Source organism: Saccostrea cucullata, unplaced genomic scaffold (assembly GCF_032062105.1).
Source record: "Saccostrea cucullata isolate Sc308-1 unplaced genomic scaffold, CSIRO_AGI_Scuc_v1 ctg1651, whole genome shotgun sequence".
NCBI lineage: Eukaryota > Metazoa > Mollusca > Bivalvia > Ostreida > Ostreidae > Saccostrea > Saccostrea cuccullata.
In genome coordinates, this window is record NW_026938407.1 from 5,001 (window position 1) to 31,054 (window position 26,054).

Below are 26,054 nucleotides of genomic sequence, written 5' to 3' on the forward strand. Positions count from 1 at the left end.
TTATCAGCCATTTGATAACATTGTTAGAAAGATTAAAATGTAAAAACGGTTAAAAAGTAAAAAAAAGGGAAGTTTTCAGCTCTTCTGTCAGCAGCCAGTCCGGTAACCGTAGCGGCCCTGAGACTTACTAGTAGATGTCTCCCCGGCATTGCCTACTGACTTCACTAGAGCTTACTTGCTCCCTGAGCCATCTAGAAGGAAAGTGATGAAAGCCCCTGCTTGAAGTGTACCAAGTCAGGGGCCTCAGCAACAGATGCTGGTAAAGTGTTCCAGGTTATGATAGTCCTGGGGAAGAAACAGAACTTATAGATGTTCGTTCTGCACTGATGATGCTGGAATCTGTAGGAATGGGTGGATCTGGTTCGACTTGACGATGGAGTGACATACTGAGATAGCGGGATATCTACCAGGCCTTTCCATGCCTTATAAAACATGGCGAGCTGTGCCTTGGTCCTACGACTCTCTAAGGATTCCCACTGAAGACTGTCTAGCATGTCTGTAACACTGCTGGTATTCCTGTATCTATTTGTGACGTACCTAGCAGTTCTCTGGACCATTTCAAGTCGATGGATGTGATCCTTTGTGTGGGGATTCCATACTGAGGCACAGTACTCCAATGTGGGCCGAACTAGTGCCATATATGCCTCTGTCTTGGTCTTCTCATTGGTGATATGGAGGTTCCTACGTAAGAAGCCAAGAGTAGAGTTCGCCTTCTTAACTGTCTTATCAATATGGACCCTCCATGACAAGTTGGTAGTTATCCATACCCCCAAGTACTTGGTGGTCTCTACATTCTCCAACTTCTGACCTTTCAGTGAGTAGCTGTAGAGCTGCGGGTTGCGGGATCTGGTGAACACCATGGTGTTACACTTGTCTGGATGGAAATCCATTCCCCATGTTTTCTCCCACTCCTCTAGGTGATGTAGGTCTTGTTGGAGTTGTTCGCAGTCCTCCCGACTGTGTATATGGCGATAAAGGACACAGTCATCAGCAAATAATCTCACATGGCTATTGACACAAGATGGCAGGTCATTGATGAAGATGAGGGAAGAGCACAGGCCCAAGCACACTCCCTTGTGGGACTCCGCTGATGACAGGTGCGGGCTCTGATGTGGCTCCTTCCACCACCACTTGCTGGGATCTCCCAGTCAAGAAAGAGCGGATCCATACATGAGTGTTACCGCGGATTCCACTGTGGTGAAGCTTCATGAGAAGTCTCTCATGTGGGACGCGGTCAAAGGGCTTGCTAAAGTATAATACAACCATATCATGTTGGATACCTTTGTCCCATGCTCTTGCCAGGTCATCAAATAATGTGAATAGTTGGGTCTCACAGCTCCTTTGTGCCCGGAAGCCATGCTGCACATCTGATAATATGCTGTACCTATCCATGTGGTTCATGATGTTACTGACCAATATGTGCTCTAACAGCTTGCAGCATATGCATGTTAAGGAAACTGGCCGGTAATTTGAGGCTTTGTATCTCTCACCTTTTTTGAAAATAGCTGTTACATTTGCCTTTCTCCAGTCATTTGGTACGATGCCCTCAGACAAGCTTTTACAGAACAGTTGAGTGAGGAGTGGAGCAATCTCAGCTGACATGTCCTTCAGAACTCTGGCTGGTATAGAATCAGGTCCTGAGGCTTTGTTAGGATTGAGCTTCCTCAGTAGCTTGCATACTCCTTCCTCTGAGATCTTAATGTCAGGCATTTGTGGGGATGGTGTACCATGAGGCATGGGGATATTCTGGGTATCCTCTCTAGTAAATACAGACTCGTACTGGCGATTCAGAATATCCGCCTTGTCTTTTGCCTCAGAATGTAGTACTCCTCTGTCCTTTAGTGGTGACACTCCATTGCAGTCCTTCCTCATGGCATTTACAAACATCCAGAAGCGTTTTTGTTTATTTGGCTGCATATCAGACTCTGCGTTGCCAACTTCAATAATGTTGTTCACATAGTCCCAGTATGCTTTCCTTACAGCTGTTTGTACTTCAGATTTCGCCTGTAGGTATTTATCTCTGATCTTACTTGATTTCTTCAATTTCTGTTTGGAAAAAGCTTGTTTCGCTTACGCATCTTGCGTTTTACCTCTTTCGTGATCCATGGCTTGTGAACCTTGTTTCCTGACATCAGCTTTGATGGGATGTGCTTTTCCATTGCACCTAGAAGGGTGTCCTTGAAGAGTTCCCAACAGCTATCTACTGACAACTCTGATATGGCCTTGGTATATGTACTGTAGAAGGTATGTAGATCATGCCTAAATTTTCTAGATCTGCCTTGCTGTACATGAAGACTTTCCTGGGAGGTCTCTTTGGTCGTACTGCGCGCAAGCTGGATTCCACGTACACTGCTTCGTGTTCCGAGATGCCAGGTATCACATCACACTTGTTGATCAGAGTGTGGTTATTCGTGAAGAATAAGTCCAATATGTTTGATGTGGTCTCTGTCGTTCGAGTTGGTTTGTGCACCATCTGATTAAGGGAAAAGTCACTGGCTATAGTGATCAGTTGGTTGCACAGAGTGATGTTTGATCCACTAGGCTGTGGGCTATCTGTTGACCAGTCCATATCCGGTAGGTTGAAGTCACCACCTAACCATATGTGGGCACTACTAGGAATGCGGGTCAGGGACTGGCGGAGGACCTCCAAGTATCCACTATCTGCGGCAGTTGGAGGGCGGTAGAATGAGCCAACATATAGGTCTGGGACACTTTTCACTTTGACCTTGACCCAGAGAAGTTCATGAGCTCCTTCCACTTTCAGTTTCTCCGGCATACTGCTGATATACTTATCTGCCACAAGAATGAATACACCACCACCCCGTTTACCATCTGATCTGTCTTTCCGGTAGTGTTTGAAGTTGTCCGGAAATACCTCTTCAGACTTTATTCCGCTGTCTAGCCATGATTCTGTGCCAAGTGTAATGTCTGCTTGAGATGATTCCAGTATATTCAGCAATTGACCTTTTTTGGATCCACCCCTAACAGACTGGCAATTCAAGACCAGTATCCGCATAGGGAGATCATCTCTGTTTGATCTGTCTGGAAGTCGAGGTGTCTGTTTGGGGGATGACGTGGCTGTAGGAGATCCAAAACTGTTGTCATCCACCACGGAACTGAGGGTGCTGAACGAATTTTGGCTATGATTAATTGTAGAATTAAATAGGGTTGTTGAGAAATTTGGTAGGCCGCACTGCATGCATTCCCAAGTAACATTTCTTAGTGTACTGAATATGACATCGCTCATACCTAGACATTGTTTATGGAACCAAACATCACACGAATCACAGCAGACACTAGGTGCTTTTGATGACCACGTACAAGCTTTAGAACAAATTCCACACGGAAATTTGACTTGCCTTGGACCAGGATTTGGCTCAGGGGCATATGATTGTGACAGAAGTAGGCTGCACAAGTAGAGCAGTATAAGTTTGTCTTTAATCATGCCAGGTTTCCTCTGACCATGTCGTGGTAAAGTTAGGTCTATGATAAACAAGGACGTTAAGTTGTTCTCATTTTGTAATACATCACATGTTGTTACAATTTCTCCCGTTTTTACAGCTCTTCTAACAAGGAGCACCATACAAATAATGAACATCGGATGTGACCAGCTGATCATGTTACTTTCACTTTCGATCCTGAAGTTCCGGAAGTAAACAACCCCCTTTGTTACAGTGGAAAGAATTTTGGAAATCCCATTTACCTTCTGTTAACTGCAATTTTAAGAATTTTGCTAAGTGCAATGAAAGCTTCTGAGTAATGTGCAAAAGGATATTGTTACCAAACAGGTCTAGAATCTCGAAATAAAGATATCGAGGTGGAGCTCAGGTAAGGCGGTGTTGTCAATTACGCGCATGCGCTAAACTGATAAAATTTCTAAAATTTTGGAATATGAGGACCCAGTGTCAGTGGTTCCTGTGATGTGGAGTGCACAACTGTTTATAAAGTGAAAGTGCATTTTCTCTCTGTTACTGATCTACCTTTGGATATTAAGTAATTAGAGTATGCATGCTATGTGTATAATTATGATAAGCAATGGTGCCTCTTTCAAAATTGTGAATTTCATGGCCACTGGTATCAAACACGAACCAAATAAAATTGTTGGAAAGTTGTTAGAATACATGATACTCAGGTGACCTATAAGGCCTTGAAGGCCTCTTGTTTAGAGTTTCATTGGGTTATGACATGAAGTCGGTACGTGATCAAATCTACTATAATGCCCGAACATTTGATCACATGACCGACTTCATATCATTTAAGAAATAAACAACGTTATTCAGTGAACATGGCGTTATGAATAGCAATTGCTCTGCTGGCATATTCCATGATGCGCGTTGTTTATTACTTATATTTGCATTCTTTGATTTTTTTTCAAGAATATCAGAGGAAATCCTGACTTACATAAGGACGCAGCTTCTTGTCTTCAGTAAAGAAAAACATACAGATTTAAAACCAGTAAACCTGATTAATGCTCCTTTTCCCTAATAAATCACAAACATATTTATAAAGTATTTCCCTTTCAAACACAGTTATCTGGATACAAGCAGCGCCGTCATCACATTTTTGTTTTGTTGCAGTTGTGACGTCATCGATCAACGTTATTAAAACCCTCTGACGAAAATCAATAATTTCACACTATGATGAAAAAAGAGAATGCTTTTATAATGATTATTATTCCAGAATGCTTTACTATAATTTTTTTAGTGTTTCTATTTATTTTTAAAAGCCGAAATCATTCTTGAAATATACTAGTTAAAGATTTTTTTCCTTTCTGAATGTTATTACCCAAGTGTGAAGAGTTATCGTTCTTTGTTCAAATACGCATGATACAAAAAATAAAAATATGGCTGTTTTCTACAATTTTTAAAAAGTTTTATTTTACAATTAAATACATTGACCAAAATTGAAATTTTAAAGATATAAATCAGCAATTTTAAATATTCTGAATTTCCTTTTTTTCAAAGAATATTATTAAGAACTTATTTTTATTCCTCTTATGAAACATTTCATATATATACTTCTCAACACGGTGTATAAGTGTAGTAGAGATTGTTCTACACGTGTGTGATAGAGCAATTGCACTCATAGTAAAAGCAATTTCGTCTATAGTGCTATGAATGCAATTGATGACTACATGTTCATAGTGGGAGAGTGCAGTGGATATGAAAATATAATATAATTCCTTATCATTTAATGATAAAAATGATATCTTATTTCTTGAATAAACATGGATCATACTCATATGATATCTGTGGATATCATTATTTGAGTTCAGTGCTCATAATACATCTACATTATATTTTTAGTTGCATATTTAATTAATGTAGACTAGAGGTCTATTTGCAGGGACAACAAAGTGAGAAGGCCTTTAAAATGTATTCATTTTTATTTACAGCAAATTCTTCAAGCCAACAACAACGCTTTAAACTTAAACTTGATAAAAAAGATATGCCACTGAGTGTTCCTGAACCTCATTCGGAAAATGCAGCTGATGATGCAAAAACGCAGGGGAAAATGGAACCAGTTGATGATGAGGGCCATGCGATTAAAGTATCAAACAGTGGACAGATATCACAAGATGATACCGACATTAAATCCACCTCATCCTATCCACCGCAAGGTGCCATATCAGCTTCAAATTTAGTAGAAGTTACGAAGGAAAATAGAGATATTCTTGGACCAAATAATCCAGGAATTTCAGGAAATTTGCAGATTGATGCAAAAAACATTTCAGATAAGAAAATTACAATGACTGACTTTGCAGGACAGTGTTCATATTATGCCTCACACCAGATTTTTCTGAGTCCCCGGGCATTCTTCATTCTTGTGCTGAATATGGAGAAGAAGTTCGATGATAAGGTTGGAGAAGAAGTGTGTTGTCAGGGAGGCTCCATTTATGAAAGGTGGACACACAGAGGTTGGTTATCATCGCCTAATGTTGGGTTTGGTTGCATAGTTTCTACAGCATATGCCATGCAGTATGTGATTTAAAACTCTACTTATTTCATTTACAGATTTAAATCAAGATAGTATGGGACTTTTTCATAATTTTTGTTATGAAAGTTCAGTTTAATATATAGTCGCCTCTTTATTGGGTGAATTTGTATCTAACAATTAAATATAATTGGATGGGCTTGTGTGAGGAAAATTTATCTATCTCCATTTTTGTTTGTCAATATGTCTGGAACCATTTTTATTCTTCAAAATATTACCATTTGTGAAAAATTTATTTAAATAAAACTTAAAAATACTTTTAAGCTAAATTCAAACATTGGCATCAGAAGCATACTAAAGAGGGTATTTAATTGTGTTTGGAGGGAGGGGGGGTCAACCAACAAAAAAGGTAACCCCCACTTTTCAATGCCTATATGTTGTTTATCTTTGCCATGAAAGTGTATGTTTGGGAAGGGGGGGGGGGCTAAGCCCCGGCCTTGCCTCTCCTTGGTTCCGATGTCAGAGACAATAATTTTGCAATTTTGTTGATTGAAGTCTTCCTTTTCTGAATGTTTGACTTAAAGTAAACTTTGATATATGTAGAGAAATCATTTAAATATTTTCCTACATAATTTAACTCTTTACAACTTACAGAATTGCTATGCAACATACATCGAATCCTCGCATTATAGAGATATTACTTTAACATTTCCCCGCAAGCACTTTGTAGCGGGGTACAAATTTCTCTAAAGTTTAGCGTAAATAATATTCTGAAATAATATTTCAATTAAAAAATATTTTTTCTTAATTTATGAGACTCAAGCAAGTATAAAATAGTTGGAATTTGGCGATAGATTACAGATTAAATGAACTTTTTAAAGTGCATGAAAATGTGTGATTGCGGGGAAACGATAAATGCGTGATTTTGCGTTAGAAATAAGAAATGGTATATGCGTTCAAATGCGTGACTGCGGGGAAGGGTGTTAATGAAAGTCAAGAATATATTTCATGTATCCAATATCTGGAGCAGAATTTTTTTTTAATTGAAACATTAATTTATTTACAAATTAGATTATTTAAAATTTTAGATTACTTTATGGTATGATTAGATTTTAGTACATTTAGATTGGCTGTAGAGGTTGGAGTCCTCGAGTCATTTTGTCATAATAATCTGTTGTTTTTATGAGTGAAAATTTCCCAATTGAAATGTAAAGCAACATACAATCAATAAATCTCTCTATGATCTTATAAGACTAATACATGTACCGGTATTATGTGTACACATAGTGATAAGCAAATTGTTTGATTTTGTCTTCATTTCATTCACAGATTATATTGAATTCTGGATGAAATCCATTCACCAATACAGCAATGATAAGGCTCCTGTTCTGCTCATTGGTACACATAGTGAGAACAAAACAGAAGAGGTATTTTTTTTCTTCATTTACAAATATTTTGTTGTGCTACTAGCCTATGGTCAGAGTTCAAATGACCTTGTGTGATAGTAACTTGAAGGTGTTTGTCAACTCTCTGTACAGATGTATATGAAAACTCAATGCTAGTCCTCCCACAGTTTTGGTCTGATTTCAATATAACTTGGCACAAACGTAGATTTAGATACATCATTCTATATAATGGTTTTTGGTTTCGAAAAACGATTTTGTTGGTGTGATAACTCAAAGTTTTTGTGAAATTCTTGCAAAAAGCTCCTTTTCCTACAGTTCGATCTCTATTTTGATGAATGAAAATGTCATGGCTACTAAAAATATGATTTTCTGTAAAGGCTTTTTGAAAAGCTATTCCAACAGTTTAAGTCTGATTAGATCTTGTCAGTGAAGGAATTTTATAAAAATTTACTGCCAAGGCTAATCTGATGTAAATGAGTAAAGTTTACTATAATGGTGGAAGAAGAAGGTATGGTTTTAGCTTTATTGCGCCCTAAAATGTAATGACATCAAAAAGTTTTGAAACTGGCTTAGATATTAGTTAAAAAAATAACTCTAATAAATGAGGAAAGAATATGGCATGAAGGTTTACCATTCTGCAAATATGACGTCATTTATGTGAAGCATTTCTCTATTTTCAACAGAAAAAACCTCAAAATGGCACAATTGAAGGGTGATTTTCCTTTAGAAAACAGTGTCCACAGCCGTTGCCCACGTTAATTTTTTGATATTTTGTGCAAAATTCAATAACAAATCACATATCTCAAGATCTTTGTGGGCGATGCCTGTGGACAATGTTATCTGAAAGAAAATTCCATTGAAAATTGGTATCTTCTACATCTTTTTAAGAAAATACGGGAAAATGCACATGTTTATGACGTCATAATTAGCATTTAAAAACACATGAAAGAAAAATGACTTGTATGATTTCTCTGCATTGAATTTCAATTATTTAAAAAGCATGACTTTTCAACTTTGACACCATTTTCATTTTTTAGAAAATAACAGGGCAAAATTTGTATGGAAACCATACATTCTTCTTTCTCACCAATCTCAGTCCAGAATCTCAGTCAAGACTAGAGGCCACCTTCTGGTACATGTGGTATCTGCTTTTCCTGAAATTCCAGTCAATTCCTAAAACATGAAAATTTATGCATTTAAATTTTATTTAATGATCAATATTTATAATCTAATAGATAGATTATTTATAAAAATTTCCTGGTATCTCCATTTAAAGATAAATGACTGGATTTTGAAAGGTCCCCAGGAGGTCAAATTAATTAAAGCCTGCATATTCTTCACATATGAAATTCTCAGACCCAAAGATTACAGTTTTTGTCCCAAAATTGTCAAGTAAACTGCTAAATAAATTAAGGGTAATCCTTGACAACTGTCACTTGTATTCTAATTACATACCTTAATATAGAATCCCTCTGTGTTTTTCTTTTTAGGTCACCTGAGTAAACTCAGGTGACCTATTGCTATCTGTTTTCGTCCGTCGTCTGTCGTGCGTCGTGTGTTAACTTTTGGATATTTTGAGCTTCTTCTCTGAAACCACTGAACCAATTTCAACCATATTTGGCACACAGCACCTATGGGTGAAGGGGAACAAAAATTTTGAATTTCATGATCCCTGTCCCCCTGGGGCCTGAGGGGTGGGGCCAAAACCACTAAAATTAATGCAATCTTTAAAAATCTTCCTCTTTACTCCTGGACATTTAGCAGTCAATCTGTTTGGATGATTGTAATCCGCAATGAGTCCTCTACCAAATTTGTGAAATTCATGGCCCTGGGGTAAGGGGTTCTAGTGCTAGGACGGGGATTAATAAGTAGGTAGTGAAAATGCATTATTTCTTTGAAAATCTTCTTCTCTGCTCTTAGGTATTAAATAAACCAACTAAGTACATAGTTATGATGAGTGCCTCTACCAAAATTTTGAATTTTATGGCCCCGGGGTCAAGGGTTCTGGTGTTAGGGCGGGGCTCTATTGATTATATAGTGAAAATACATTATTTCTTTGAAAATCTTCTTCTCTTCTTCTGGGTATTAAATAAACTAAGTAAGTACATAGTTATGATGAGCAAGATTGCCTCTACCAAAATTGTGAATTTTATGGCCCCAGGGTCAAGGGTTCTTGTTTTAGGGTGGGGCTCTAATGATTATATAGTGAAATGCATGAATTCTTTGAACATCTTATCTTTTGCTCCTGGTTAATATGCTAATGATCTAATAACATATTTACGGCCAGGAATTATTTCATATTCAGTTTTATAAAACCTCTGCTCAAGGTTTAGAATTTTCAGAAAAAATAAAACAATTTTTATGCGCCCGAATTTTTTCGGGGCGCATATTGTTTTTGTCCTGTCTGTTTGTCTGTTTATCTGTTTATCTGTTTATCTGTTTGTCTGTTTGTCTGTTGTCAACTTTAACCTTCGACAAAACTTTTAAACCGTAAGAGACAGAGACTTCATATTTTGTATGCATACTTCTCTAATAAAGTCCCTTCAAACGACGACAAGGTCAATGATCTTGTGACCTTGACTGTGACCTATATGCTAAAAATAGCTTTTTCTACTGTTTGTCATAACTTTATAACCATAGGAGATAGGGACTTCATATTTGGTATGCATACTCCACTAGTAAAGTGCTTTCAAATGTCACCAAGGTCAATGATCTTGTGACCTTGTGTGTGACCTATATGCTAAAAATAGCTTTTTACACTTTTTGCCATAACTTTTGAACAATAAGAGATAAAGACTTCATATTTGGTATGCATAATCCACTAATAAAGTCCTTTCAAATGACACCAAGGTCAATGCCCTTGACTGTGACCAATATGCTAAAAATAGATTTTTTTAACTTTGTTGCCGCCGGGCGCAAAGTGTTTCACAAACACATCGTGTTTCTTTCTGATGTCAAATTTGAGTTGGGATCGAGATTTCAAATTTACAAAGTCGCACTTCCGGTTTTAAGATAAAACGGCAGGCAAATAATCATTATAATGCTATATCTATCTGAGAAGATAGCTTGGTTTAGTGTAAAATTCATCGATCCGAGTGCCATTCAAAACGTTTCACCCGTTCAAAGGACAAATAAAAATGCTGACGACTTTGTTGCACAATGACATCCTGGTGAGATAATTATGTATTAGTTTCAAAAGTATCTGTCTGTAAATTATTTTCCTCCCCCAGGATTTAAACTGCCAGTGGTAGCTATTGCATATTGTCAGCGACATTGTTTAGATCTCTGTTATAGCTTACAGTCTAGGCATCATTCTTCAGAAAAGGGTTGCTTATGCATCAGATGTAATGAATAAAAGTATGGGAGAAGTTAAGTCCATTTGAGGAAGAAATAAACAATAACATGAAGAAATAAAGAAAAAATTCAACTATTAAAAGGCAAAAATATACAAATATATACAGGCATGAAGTATCATTTGTATCAGCCAGTAAAATTATTTTACACTTAATAGAAAAAATGTTCACCCTACTCCCTAATACTCCCTGTCTGTTTTATGATAGGAATTATATAATTTTAGGCATCAAGTAAATTTTAGAACAATGCCTACACATTCACCTAACACATATTAAAAAAATGAAGACATATTGAAAGACATTTAAAGAATTGATTTTTTTAAATACATATCGACCAACATCACAAAATTTATATAACTGGCCCAAACTGGCAAATGATGAAATAAGCATTTTTTTTTTCATTTTTTGCTCTGTAAATTTATATCCCATTTGGACGATTAGTCTCAACCTGTTAAGTACTCTAGTAGATCAACTTAGAACATTAATCACTGTATAATAAAGAATAAAAAATAATGAAAATCATATAAATGCATATTGTAGTTTTTTCACATTTAAATAATTATTGATTAATTGAATACCTGGTCATAGTTTATAGTTTATTGTAATGCACAGAATACTACAGTACTGCGGATACATTTGATAGTGACAGCACCCCCTTCCCCCTTTCATGTATACATCTGAAAACGACATATAACGTATAGGATTTACTGAGCAAATATAAATTTTAAAGTTATAACTTTTAAATACAAATAAAACAAAATGAGGAACCTATCTTCTGATGTTGCAGAGATGAACATCTCCCTGTATGCATGTGGCACACCACACAATGTGTCTGAAGTCATCGAGGTTTTTGAAGCGAAATACATGATCGAATCTTTGTATGACTGATACTTAATGTTTCCTCAGATTGTTATTTATAGGAAAACTTAATTAACAACAGATAAAACACTTGAGAATTCTGGAAAAACATTCAGAGAGTTTTCACTATATTATTATCATTAATTGTTGTGATTTCTGAATACTAGTATTCATATACATGCTAAAAAGAATGATTTAATAGTAAACCTTAATTTCCAGGAGATTATGAGTTTTTTCCATGAAATATGGGCTACTCTTGAAATGCAGGACAAGACCTTGCACAGACATCTCCATGAGGATAGACAGTTTGCAGTTGGATTCCATGACAAAGAAAGCATTGAGAACATTAAGCTCTCTATCGTTAAAGTTGTGCAAAATCTAAATCACTGGGGAGAAAAACTTCCACTCTCATGGGTCATGTTTGAAAAATTCTTCCAGGAAAAGAAATCCCAGAGGATAATGAATAAAGAAATGCTGCTGGCTTTCAATGATGCATTGCCAACAGGTATAAAGCTCGAAACGGTTGATGACATTAATTTTATGCTGCAGTTTTTCCATGACATCAGAGAAATTTTATACTACAACCAAGAACGACTTGATGTTGTAATCATTCTTGATGTGCAGTGGTTTGCAAAGAACTATATGCGGTATATTGCATATGTTTGCCCCCACAAAAGTCAAATTTTGAAAACTTCCTGAAATGCGCTGAATTCAATAAATTGTACGAGAAATATAAGTTAAAAGAAAATATTATAGTTCCAGAGCAGTGTATTCACAATTTCTGTTTTTATGACGTCACAAACTAGTCCGATTTTATATCCTTTTTCAGAAAGAGGACAAAATGGACAAAATTTCAACAATTTAAGCTTTAGAATTTATAGAGCGCATGTGTGTTCAGGAACAATATTGACATATTTCATTGATATTATCATTCTGCACATTATATCAAAATATTAATCCTGAACACACATGCGCTCGGTGACTTTTATTTAAAATATCGACGAAATATGTACATTTTTCTGCAAAATTCATAAAAAACTGAAATTTACGTCATATTTGTGACGTCATTACGTACATATGACGTCATTACTTATGAAATTTTTCAGTGCTTTGAAGTCAGCATATACTCCCCTGTTTAAGGAATTAATTAAATATTACTCCATCAAAGTTTGAATTTGGGGGGCAAATGTTGGTTAATACCGCATATAGTTCTTTATTTAAAAATGTAATAACAGATAGAAATCATGCAGAAAAGGATTTATGTAGGTTTGCATCGGACTGGAAAAAATTTGATCAAACTGGAGAATTAAATGACACTTTGCTTACAGCTATATGGGAAATGAAGGGAATAGATTTCAGTGAACACAAAACAAATGCCTTGCTCTACATGGAGAAGCTAGGATTATTAGCAAAATTGGATGACAACAAATGGTATGTTCCCTGTATGAACAAGAGACCATTTTCTGCAGACTGCTTTTCATCATACCCTGCCTCTTCCATCCTCTGCTACACGTTTGATGTTCTTCCTGCTGGAATTTTTCATCGTCTTGTAGCAACATGTTCGCAAATTCCCTGGGAAATTGTGACAGAGAGAGATAGACTATGTATATACCAAACAGCAGCCGTTTTCTTGTTTAAGGAACATAACATATTGCTTGGAATGACTACCAGGGAGATTCAGTTACAGGTTTTTGCTATTGAAGGCGAAGTTGAGATTTCAAAATGCCAGGAAATTAAGGCAGAAATAGACCGTATGCTTAATGTTCTTTCCAGAACTTTCCAGACTGACTTTTTATTTACACTTGGGTTTAAATGCAAAACTACAGGATTTTGTGATAGCCAAGAAAGTTTTGTGATCAATGAATCAGAATTTACAAAGGCAACCTTTCAGTGTCCTTCCTGTCCAATAGGGAGAAAGCACAAAATCAACTCAAAGAATATCACGAAATATTTTACAAAGGTACGTGTATTTTATTGTAGTAGTTGTTCTTTCCACAAAGAAAAGAAATGTTACTGGAAAATCTAGTTACTGTAAAAGTTTATTATATTGGATCATATATGTCTTCAGTTGGCTACTTGGTTACTGTTTGTATTTTAAAGACTTCAGTCAATTCAATTAAACATCATAAACCTTTCAATATGTGCAGCATTCAAATCAATTGTAGAATAAGTGTTTCAAATAATGGTCCAAAAGATTAGTACAACAATTTTAATTTTGACAAAAGAGGATATTTTTTTACAAAATAAATAAAGATCTTCATTGATAGAAAATACAAGTAATTAAATTACTTTACTAAAATAAAGAAATTGGTGATATTAAAAAGTAATAGGTTTATAAGGAATATTCTTTAAAAGATGTTTTATTAAGAAGATAATCACAGCTTTTTAGTGAAATATATAACATTATTTTGCAATTTAGATAAATTTTATACTTGTTCAAACCATAATTCCTATACTGAGTGGGGAGGTTCTTGTAAGCGTTTTAGATTTTTTTTTAAAGTGGGGTCACTTTTTTAGCATTTTATATATGTGTATGTATATAAACTTTTTTCAATACAAGAAGTGAAAATTTTGAGCAGCAATCCAGCGGTTGGACATTTTAAATGAAAACTTATTGTTTTCACATAAACAATCATTTGTATTGCAAGAAATACATATACAATGTGAAAGTTAAACAAGTGTATCGTTTCAGTATTTTGCATTCAGGAAATTTTATTTGTAGAATTTTTTAAATCTTCAATGATCATTCATAATGGGCACACCAGTTTTAGTGTCATTATTTTCATGTTAAAGGTACATGATGATGAAGCTGAGCCTTCGGAAGATAAAAGTATATCTAAAAGTTCACCATTAGGGGGTGCTGGACCAAGTGAGTCACATCAAAAAGGTACATCAACTAAATCTGAGATTAAATTCTTTTTACATTTTCCATGATTTAACATAGCACACGTTATACGATATTAAGGACTAGTTTTGATGTACATATTAATATTTCCAATCAATGAATATGTTTTTGTCATGCACGAATATATGTATGTAAAAAGGAAACTTGTTAATAGTTTGCACTGCATTGAAGTGACCTATAGATAAATCCATTAAAACTAAATCACTTGTCAGACCCCACACACTTCCTTTATTTCTTGTATATCCTGTATACAAATTGAAATGCACGTATATAAGAGAAAATCAACCTCAAACATTTACATAAAAAGTAAGCTTGAAGAACAATCTTTTACTGATTATTGATCAGAAGTTTTTTTATATGAGGGTCAGGTAATGCTTTTTCTCATCCTGAAAGATTAAGTAAATTCCTTTTATTGCAGGTTTTTTTATTCGACATGTTGGAGAAAGATTGAAATGATTTCTTCTTTTTAATTTACTATCATCATGGAATTCTTATTTACTATATTGTTATAAATCAATATACTTGGGCTATATTTCTATTATATAGATAATATTGCCAAGATATTAAAGTTGTTACAAGTTGGAACTGATGCAGTAAGAATCTGCTTCGATAAATTCTTCCCAAAAGAGGATTTAGAAAAGACTCTGAAAGACAATGAAACAGACCTGAGAAGAGGGCGGTTCCGATTCCTACCACCTCAACTGGAGATTCTCTTCCCAAAGCAAGGTACTTATTGGTTTTCTTTCTTTAATGATAAACGTTATGCTTCTTAAAATATTTCATTGCATAAAGAAATATTAAAGTCTGTTAAAGATTTTTGTTATGATAAAAAAAATGTACTATGCACTGCATAATGTATCTCATTTAACAACGAAAAAATTATAACTTTTTTCTTAAACCAAGAAACTTTTACCCTCAAAAAGTTGTAATTTTACAGTATATAACTAATGACGTAAAATAAGAACAACACTCCCTAATTCCATAACAAAGTATCCCTTTAGTATTGGATAAAAGATTAAGCAAAAAAAATAAACCGGGAATGAAAGTATTTCTGAAAAATCTACCAATAAAATATATGAAGCATTTCTTTGTATCCAAACAAGAATGTGAAAGTATAAGTCTGAATGAATTTAAGGTTACCAAAGATAGTAGGGACTATATACATAATGACTCAAATCAAAGTATGATAGAGAAACATATAATTGAATTAAGAGGCCGTGTCAGTAACCATCGAGTATTGTATATAAAGTGAGTGGAATGTGAAAAAAATATTTTGCTTTAATATTTGGGTGCATGGAAGTATAGATGAATGTCCTATCAAACATGAGTTATTTGGGTCACATCTTCCTTGTTACCATAGCAACGGTGATTTTAATGCTTGAAAAGTGTGAAATTTGATTATTGATAACCCTGTCAAAATTAATAACAGAATCAAACTATGTTTTTCTTAATTTCAATATATATGGGAGATCTAATTTTTCCCATGTTTATTTTAAAGCATTGGGGCCTACTTTGCTTTGTTTCTACCAAATGCTGTAAAATCAACATGATTTTTATAAATATTTTACACGAAAACGCAACCAAACTCTATCATAACCTTACATGCAATAGAAACTACGAGATTTGAAGTTATAAGTCCAATAATAAAAAATGTTAGTTGGGTACTCTATAGCAAATAATTTGATTTAGAATGTACCACAAATATGAAAACGCGTGAACGATTATCTCCCTTTTGTGGAACTCTCCTGCTGATAAAGAACAGAAAGTTGCTGTTGTAGCAGAAGTCGGAGAAGAAAAACACCATGTAAAAATGTATAAAGCAGGTCTTGTGCGGTTACAGAGGACATGACAGCATCAAGAGTTTGTAGGTGACTGAAAAGTACTATTTATAGTCCGAAATATCTGACGTTTTCCTGGCTTTTTAACTATTTCTATATTTTACGTGCGGGGAAAACGCCAGAACCGACGCCTTTACGAAAACTGGGAATTCCAAGCAGAGGCGGCATTCTCGGGTGTATTGTCGATACTTGCAATTACTTGTCAAACTCACAATTTATCAATAGTACAATGCCTGTAGTACTTACCAATATAGTTTTTATGGTTTGTTTGTAAATATATGATCCTATGGAAACATTTTCTCTGACTGTAGAGATTTGTTTTCATTTCGTGTGTTTACAAACAGACAAATTAAAAAATATATAGATCTTCAAGTCCTGTATCGAAATGATGAGTGATTATTTTATTCTCATTGATATTGTCAAGTACTAAAAGCACTGTGCCATTTATAAATTGTGACAAATGCGGTTCCCAGGTATGGGAAAACAACTCTGACCGGAAATGGCAAAATTTCTAGTTTTCGTAATGGCGCTGGTTCTGACGTTTTCCTGGCACAGAAAATATTTAAGAAAATGAAAAACTGAAAAATGACAGATATTTCAGACTTTATTATTTAGAGCATATTCATCAATCACTGATTAGGTCAAATTGGAATATTTCCACTCGTGTATGTCTGCATATTAGTGTTCTTTTTCATAAGTAATATTTCAAACAATATTTCATAAAATTCATAGCCATACCCGCTATACCTCATTATCTCAGGTGTATCAATATATATTTTTTTCGGAGAGCTACAGTTCTGCAGCTACACTAAAACAAGATGACAAAACTTGAGGTTGCTAATATTGATTCTAAAAGGGGAAGGGAAAATAGGATAACAGACTCAACTCTCGTTTCAAAATTTGCTCCTGGCCCTTAAAGTGGAGGGGAGGGGAACCAGGATTTAAAAATTTTAACTAAAGGAAATTTTGACTTCCCAAAAAAGTAAGGAGTGGGTGGGGTGCTATTCCTCCTAAGCCCTTGATCAGGTTTGGCACAATTTCTGAATATGAATAATTCTGAAAATGTGAGACTAAATTGGAGTATCCCCTTTGTCCAGTTTAATGTCTTATATCATATCCCAGTCACTATATATGCTATAGGCTCAAGTAAGTTTGTAAACAGGTCTAAAAAATTATCAGGAGAATCATGATGGTAATCAGTTGCAATGTGAACTACCAAATAACCATGAAGTACAAGCAGATCCAGTTAGTGTGGAACAAATAAAGGTTTGTATTGAAATTTTTACATGTACTAAATTATTATGCCCAAAGAGCATGAACATATTTTTGTCCTTTCTGTCTATTTGTTGTCAGCTTTAACCTTTACCATGACTTTTGAACTCTGAGATCATATTTGGTATACATAATCCACTAATTAAATTCTTTTAAATTACACCAACGTCAGTAACCTTTAGACCTTGATCTTTTTGCTTAAACTAGCTTTTCTATATTTGTTGACACTGGGGGCATACTGTTTCACAAACTTATCTTGCTTTAAATTACTTTTAGCATCAGATTGTTTATTATAAAGAATCAGCAACTATATGCAGTAGGATCATGTAAATTTGTAAACAGATATGAAATACTTTCAGGAGAATCATGATGATGATGAGTTGCTATGTGATCTACCAAATAACCATGAAGTACAATCAGATTTAATGCATATGGAACAAATAGAGGTTTGTACTGAATTTTTTACATGTACTGAATTGTTTAGAACTACTTTGAGCATCAGCTTGTTCATAAGAGCCCAGGGTCAAAGAGTACCGGTGATCACTTTGTTCATCCATTTCTTTCTCGAGAGATATCTCAAATGCTATATGTCTTGAAACTTCAAACTTGAAAAGATTGTGACTCAATAACTTAAATCATTTGACCTATGAACTTCATATTTTAAACCCAGACAGGAAGCCTAAAATGGGCCCATATTGCTCACCTGGTCTTCTGTCAAAGGTTGTTTAAGACTGATATCATGAGGCACATTTGTGTCATGTAAGCTGAGCTTTTGAGGCAGGTATGAAATGCATATCAGATAAGACAATATCATTGAAGTCTACTGTGACCTTAACATTGAAGTTTGACATTGAGTTAGGGTCATGGCACACCACCTTATCATTAGGAGCATTGTACGCCAAGTATGAAGCTGTTCCATGAGGCATATAGAAATACAGACCTGAAAATTCCATGACTTTGAAGGTGTGACTTTGGCGCAGGGCTGTGAAACACTGTCTCAGCTTGAGTAACATTTGTGTCAAAATGAACTTGTTTTAAATGAAGTTGTTAGTTCGATTGATTTTGCATCTTTCTTTTGTAGGTGGAATCAACTTCAAACGACAACTTTTCCCAACACCTTGTGAAAGGCATCTGAATGCCAGGATTCTCATGAGCATGAAGATAGACCATTACATAGAAGGAAAACCTTGATTATGTATCTTGATGCCATTGGTGAAAAGGCAGAGGGTTAACACTGAAGTGAAGAAAATGACTTAACAGATGAAGGGAAGATGAACAATTTGAATCAGATTTCTGATATGGCTCTTAAAGCAGTGAACTAAAATCATTTCTTACTAAGTTTAAGAGTTTGATATCAAAGTTTTTGGAAGGGGGATATAGGAATCACCCTGTTTGTTTGTCCATCTGTCTCTGAACAACACTTGGATTATATTACTCTAGCTCTAGTTGGTTAAAATAGATCATATCTAAAATCAAAAGTGTCATACTTCTTGTTTACTGTGCATAGATGTACTTTGAAGAACATACTGTATAAGTAGAATTTTTAGCGAGGATTTAATTTTGGCATTATTAGAGAGGGTGCTGACATCGCTAAAATTGAATATTGCTAAAAATTAATGTCTTATTATTTGTAATAGCTTCTTTAATAAACATTTTAAAATCACTAAAATTACTTCTGGCTAAAAATAAAATACCAGACTTTGGTAGAAATCACTAAATTTGCATCTCGCTAAAATTTCCACTTATACAATATATTATTATTTTTAGCAAAATATTTCTGTAAAATATTTGACTGTACACTTCAGAAAAAATTCAGTCTCAGAATCAGGTACAAGATATGCTGTAATGGTGCATAGTTGTGTTGCCTGCATAGCAAGGGGACTCTTAGGGATCACTTCTCCATTGTCTGTCAGTCTGACTAGCTGACCATCAGTCTATCTGTCTGTCTAAATTTGATATGTCATTCCTGAGACACACATTTTCAATGGAAAACTCTTGTTTTACGTTCATATCTGTGATACTCTCAGTGAGCATTGATATTTGACCAGTTGATTGGTCTTAGATAGTAAAATAAGATAAAACTTGAAATATAAAGTTGCTGTAAACTACATTTTCACAAGCCTTGCTGATGTTAAGATTTATTTTCATTTGAATAAGTATAAGGTCGTCTTGTGTTTAACATACACGACTTCTCATTATGCCCATTGTAAACGAAGTTTGGGGGGTGTATATATGAATCAGCCTGTCTGTCTGTCTGACTATCCGTCCGTCCCTCTGTCTAGCTGTGCAAACATGTACGGTCCACATCTTTCTTACAGAGGAACATTAGAATCTACTACTCCATACAAAGATTGCTAATGACCTAATAGTGTGTCATGACCTTGACTCAAGGTCATTTGGGGAAGTTCAAGGTCACAAGGTTGTCTTAAATGTGTTTTTTGTTGTTGTTCAAATATTTTAGGGTGGTTTTTGCCAAATTAAAAATTTTTGACTTTCCATGTAAATCTCGATGGTTACTGACACGGCCTCTTAATACTATAAACTAGTGGGATAACTACAGACTTCAAGACACTGAATATTTCTTTAAACCATACTGTCATACGTAGGATCATGAATTCAGGAAATAACACAAATGCTTAATTTTAACGATTTATCCAGGAAAAAAGGAATACATTGCCTCGATACTTTGAGTAAGATTTGTGTCCATTTTTGTTTGTTAAACAATATAAAATCCGAATAATTTGTGACGGCAAAGAAACAAAAATGCCAATAACCAAGTTTGAAACTATTATATTCTTTGTTAATTTAGATTTCATATACAATATATGCACTACAGCACATTTCAATAATTTTTCAAAATACAATCTAATAATTTAAGATCTTAACAGTGGGTTTCAATAGCATATTTAATTAATTGAATAATCCCAAGAAAAGAGAATTACTTACAATTGTTTCAATACGTCATAAGTCATAAAATTAGGAATAAACTTTCAACAACATAACAACAAAACCCTTTTTTTCAGTTTTTGTGCTGACAGTGAAACCATCTTTGTAACAACAAGACATTTACAATAAATGTACTATATACATGTAGTTCAAAATATACAGCAATCTTAATTTTAAAACAATTTTAACGGTATATTGACCTGTTTATGAAGTTGATTAAGAGCGCTGAAAGATTATATTATTAGTGTATTTGACGAGCTAAAAAAATTAAACATTTTGCTAATGATTGTCAATGAAATTCAAAACCCGATATACTCCCATGTAGGTTGTACATGTAAAGTTATGGATAATTTCAGTGTATGAGTTAATAGGAAAACCTTTATTTCTGCTTTATCCATCTCAGACATACATCTGTAAGTATGTTTACATATTTTTTTGAAGGTGGATCTAACACTGGTGTTTCATCTTTATCTTTGGACGTTACCATCATGTATAAATTGTTGAGAAATTTCTCTGACATTGCTCCTCCTGGGAATGAATGGGGAAAAGAACCTAGAATAGTGGACATCACAGAGAGTGACGACATAGAAAGAATCCGTTTATATAGAAATAAATATTGTCATGATCCAGGAAGTAGCCCTGTCCTAAGTGATGATGTTTTTAACATAATCTGGGCTGATCTTTCTAAGGTGAGTAAAGCACTATACGTCGAGGGTCATTTTGCTGTCCATCAGTAGATAAAATTTAAATGCATTCTAACCGTGTGTAAAATTTAATGAGACAATTCTGATTTGGGTTGTGGATTAATTCGACTGTAACCGTTTATTTGTTCTTGTAAGACAGGTCATTCATTAGCGATTAGTGCTTAAGTAAAACAATATGGGACCATTTTAATATCTAGCAATAAAATAATATTAAAGCATATATCTGTCAGAAGAAAATAGCTAGCGCAAATTTACTTATCCCTTAGAAACAAAAACAAAATTCGGGGGCAAAAATATATTATTTTAAAGTAGTCCTTTCTTTGGAGCATACATGTACGTCTCGCAGTAGAAAATAACGCAAAACAGATTATACAAATTAAAGAAAAATGAACAAATTTCAAGAGGGCAAAAATATATATCTGCTTAATACAACTCTTTCTGTATTTACATGTAAGTTTATTTGCAAATTTGAACTATTTCCTCATTGATGTAATTTTGTTTTTTTTTCTGTTTAGTTTTGAAAAGTAGTTTCACAATAAAAGAAACTTTTTAGATACATTAACTTAATTAATGTCTTTGTTTATTTAATTTAAAAAAAGTTTCTATTTTATATTAGTTGTCAACAAAACCATTTTTATACTTTTTATATGATATATCTCATTTCTTTTCAGGCCATTCTAAGACTCAGTGGTGGTGTTTTGAGGAGAAGGATTAGTGAAATATAACTGAGTGGATATTAAAATTTGACAACATAGACTTGACAACAAGAATCACATCTATAAGAAAAAAAATGTTTCATGATGGTTTTAAGTCAAATTCATGTAAAGATTGTGCAATATTTTATAGTGCTTAATATTTTACCAAAATCATATTCATTTTCCAATGACAACATAATGTAAAATACCCTTCATGGATAATAGTTTGAGATTGAATTTACATTTCTTTTACTATAAAATGGTATTTTACATATTACTTATCCTATCCCTGGATTTTATTATCTATATCTTTGTTTTTATTGACAATATATCAATAGGATTGGAGACAAGTTCCAATCCAACTAGATACTGTCGTGGGACAGTTATACCCGCACTAAGGTGTTTGCCTATAAATACACATTCTTACATCTTGGGCGGTTTCCAAGGAAAAGTCAAAATAATTCTATAATTTACATGTATTTGTCAAATTGAGTATGAAATGCTCAGTCCCTGTGACCATGTGACATATGACTCAGAATTTCTTACATGTATTTTACATGCTTAAAACATTACCAGTTTGAATTTAATTAATTATATAAATTAGATTTTTTGATTTTGATAAATGTTTTGTTCATAATAGGACCTTTTTAAATTTACTAATACCCCCCCCCCCTTCGACACCAAAAACACACGCCACATACTTTTCTTTGGAATAGGCTTGATGTAAAAGTTATGTTAAAACATCGTTTGTTATGAATTAATTAAAAATCTGTTCTTGTACTTTACGTGTTAACATGTAAACACCTTTTATTTGTACATCTTATTGTGTTGCGTCACCCATTATCATATTTTAAAAAAAAACGCCATTCGGCACACCTCGACCGTTTCCTTCATCTTCATCTGATAAGGCGAGGGAATCGAACAAAGTTTGCTGAATGAGGTAGCATTAGCTTGTGCTGCAGTCTGATGTGCATTGGATTAATTCATGTTCTGTTATTATTGGGTTATACTTCATGAAGTTGACAGGACCTATGACAGTTGGTAAGTACAAGTTTCAGTATAGTAGGGGTAAAATAAACCAAAATGATTAGGTTAAAGTTTAAAAAAGAATCATAGAGATCATCGCTTGCCACAATAGACGAATTTCATATATTGTGAATTAAATTATTTCCCGTTATCAATGTGACATTCAGTTGCTGTGATTACCTGTGCAGATCCAGAATTTTTTCTTGAGTGGGGAGGGGGGTTCACATCTCAATCAAAAAATTCAAGCCCAGAATTACCTGACAAGCAGGAGAAAAAAAATGAAAACAAATAAACAAAATAAAAGCAATGATAGTTGGGTCATGGAGTTAATTAAATGATTTTATTTTGTTCATGTGACCTAGAAGTTTGATCTACTTGCAAAAAAAAATATTTTTTTTAAATTTACCATTTTATAAGAGAAAAGTTAAGGCAATCAATATTATACATGCATATAATTATTACCTATGATAAGACCTGTCCTAATAAATCATGAATTTTGACTCTGTGACCTTGACCTTGAAGTCTAACCTACTTTTCAAAATTGTTGCATTTTCTTATAACTTTTGATTGAGAAGAGATATGACTCTCACATTTGACATGTACATTACCTATTCATTAGAATTCAAGATGTTTCCCAGCAAGCAATGCTTTTTTACCCCTTGACGTTGATATTTTACCTAATTTTCAAAATATTTAACTTTCCTAAGAGATGATTAGGATTCTGAGTAAAATTAAGGAGGAGTAAAGGGAAGACGGGGCTTTATGCATTAAAAAACACGTCATTTCTCGACCCCCATTTGACCCCCCGAGGAAAAATCAAAATTCCAAAACTTTACTGCAAATCTACATGACATCACCAACCATCTCCCAAAATATGATTATATAGGCAATTTGTAAAATGTAGGAGTTCAGGAAAGACGGGGCTTTTTGCATAAAAACGTCATTTTTCGACCCCAATTTGACCCCGGAGCAAAATTAAAATTCCGAAACCTTAATGCACATCTATATGATACCACCAACCATCTCCCAAAAGATCAGGCTTATGTGTAAAATGTAGGAGTTCAGGGAAGACAGGGCTTTTGGCATAAATAACATTATTTTTCGGCCCCCATTTGACCCCCCTCCCCCGGGGGCAAAATTAAAATTCCAAAACCTAACTGCACATCTGCTTGACACCATTAACCATCTCCCGAAAGATGATTATGCTTATGTGTAAAATGTAGGAGAAGTTCAGGGAAGACGGGGCTTTTAGCATAAAAACTAGATTTTTCGACCCCAATTTGCCCCCTCGGAGCAAAATCAAAATTCCAAAACCTTACTGCACATCTACATGACACCACTAACCATCTCACAAAAGATGATTAGGCTAATGTGTAAAATGTAGGAGGAGTTAAGGGAAGGAAAGTGTGACAGACGAACGGAAGGACATGATTAACAACAATATATCCAAACTTTCTTTAGAAAGTGCGGGTATAAAAACTGACATAGTCTTCTACCATCTATATCTTTATGTGTTGGATAAATGCCAAATACACTTCTAACGGACCTCAAACTGTCTGATATTTTTTTAAAGACAGAATTGTATGAGGCATATATCGTACTTAAAACATTGCTTTTGATTTATCTGAGACAGTCCGATATTAAAACAAAAGACAAAGATGTTAATGACCACTGAGTCAATTCTTTTGAGAATGCAAGCATAAATAAAAAAAGTATTCAGTATTTAGGGATTTGGCTACACTGAACAAGTATTTGAAAGAATTTGATAAGGAGAGTGGGTCAAAATTTTCCTTCATTAAATCATACACAGAGATTAGGGCATTAGAACTAATCATCATACAGACAATCTAGTGAATGATGAATTTGGAATGAAATGGAAAATGCCGATATGTCTTGTGTATTAATAAAAAATATTAATGCTATAATCCAGAAAATTAAGTGTAAACATGTTCAAAAGCAAAACATACACAATATATTGTCAGTACTTGCAAATGTGGTGAGCAGACTTTCGCGATTGAAGAAACCAGTGAACCAAAACACCAAACAATAACAGAGCTTAGTCCTGTTTTACAAAAAAAACTAGAGGTACTGTGAGCGATGAGCTCACTAAATGATACCCCCCGCCTCCCATATGGTTATAACTGGTGAAAAAGTCCATGTTTTCCTGTAGCCGGGAAACCCAAAATATGTGTCAGATCCAAACGTGAAATAGGAGGTGCACAATGGCAATATGCAATAAAGATTCTGTGAAAGTTGCATCAAATTTCATTCAGTGGTATACTATATTACTATATACCCTCCCGCTTTTCAAGCGGGGGGTATAAAAATGATTAAAACTGTGTACATTACAAGAGTGTGTTCGATTTGCTAAACTCAGTACACAACAGAATGACGATACTTGTAAAAGAATTTTGCTTTCTAACATTTCTACTCCTAATAAAATTATTTTTCAGCATTTAAGTTTTTATGTTTCTCATTTATTTTATGAAATTCTTCAGGTTGTTTTTTCTGACAAGTAGGTGTTCTGGAACATCGTGACTTTGACTGGTGTCATCAAATGTTAACCTTGAAGTGTTGTTTTTGGTCTGATGAGTTTACTGAAGAAGAAACACAGGATGAAAAACCACCATTCCGTCGACTGAATGGTGGCTGAATGGCGACTGAATGTCACTGAAAGGTCACTGAAAAGACCCTTTTCCGTGACCTTTCCGTGACCATTCAGTTACCATTTAGTCGACTGAATGGCACATACATTTCAGTGACCTTTCCGTGATCATTCAGTTGAATCTTTTTATTGAATAATCGGCTTATTTTTTTTTACCTAAAAATTTTATTTCACTTTTTTCCAGTATAATAGCATTAAATGTATCTAATTCCGGATAAAAAAGAAAAGGACAAAAATCAATACAAGAAAAAAAAATTGGTCCCATTCCCAGTTTCGAACCCTGGTCTCCTGCTTAGGTGTCCGCGACCATAAATGTATCAATTACGCTACGACTTCTTGTTGAGAAATGAAGATTTAAAATCAATCAATTTATAGAAATCGATGGAACAATCAGTTCACCTGTTGTATCGAGGAGCTGCGATGTGTATATATCTGGCATGTCTGAAGAATGC

The 26,054-nt window shown here is 34.4% G+C and overlaps 2 protein-coding genes and 1 long non-coding RNA gene across 3 annotated transcripts in view; all 3 read left to right on the top strand.

Moving 5' to 3' along the window:
- LOC134250127 (uncharacterized) overlaps positions 1 to 13,150 on the top strand; it is a 17,798-nt gene extending 4,648 nt beyond the window's left edge. Inside the window, exons 3-7 of the mRNA XM_062732473.1 lie at positions 5,396 to 5,917; positions 7,264 to 7,361; positions 11,771 to 12,198; positions 12,818 to 12,982; positions 13,105 to 13,150. Coding sequence (XP_062588457.1) covers positions 5,396 to 5,917; positions 7,264 to 7,361; positions 11,771 to 12,198; positions 12,818 to 12,982; positions 13,105 to 13,150 — 1,259 coding nt within the window. The remainder of the gene's footprint in view (positions 1 to 5,395; positions 5,918 to 7,263; positions 7,362 to 11,770; positions 12,199 to 12,817; positions 12,983 to 13,104) is intronic.
- Positions 13,030 to 25,079, top strand: LOC134250130 (uncharacterized). Its single transcript, XM_062732475.1, has 5 exons — positions 13,030 to 13,511; positions 14,345 to 14,438; positions 15,003 to 15,182; positions 20,954 to 21,201; positions 21,888 to 25,079. The coding sequence occupies exons 1-5, from the start codon at positions 13,212 to 13,214 to the stop codon at positions 21,939 to 21,941; spliced, it is 876 nt and encodes a 291-aa protein (XP_062588459.1). The 5' UTR covers positions 13,030 to 13,211; the 3' UTR covers positions 21,942 to 25,079.
- LOC134250129 (uncharacterized) lies at positions 16,258 to 17,943 on the top strand. Its single transcript, XR_009988431.1, has 3 exons — positions 16,258 to 16,320; positions 17,474 to 17,560; positions 17,926 to 17,943. It is a non-coding gene; the product is annotated as an uncharacterized LOC134250129 (long non-coding RNA).
- Positions 25,080 to 26,054: the final 975 nt, after the last annotated feature.

Coding starts and splice junctions, on each gene's coding strand:
- LOC134250130 (XM_062732475.1), top strand. CDS start 13,212: ATGACTACCAGGGAGATTCAGTTACAGGTTTTTGCTATTGAAGGCGAA. Junction 13,512..14,344: donor TCACGAAATATTTTACAAAG/GTACGTGTATTT, acceptor TTCATGTTAAAG/GTACATGATGATGAAGCTGA. Junction 21,202..21,887: donor TCTGGGCTGATCTTTCTAAG/GTGAGTAAAGCA, acceptor ATTTCTTTTCAG/GCCATTCTAAGACTCAGTGG.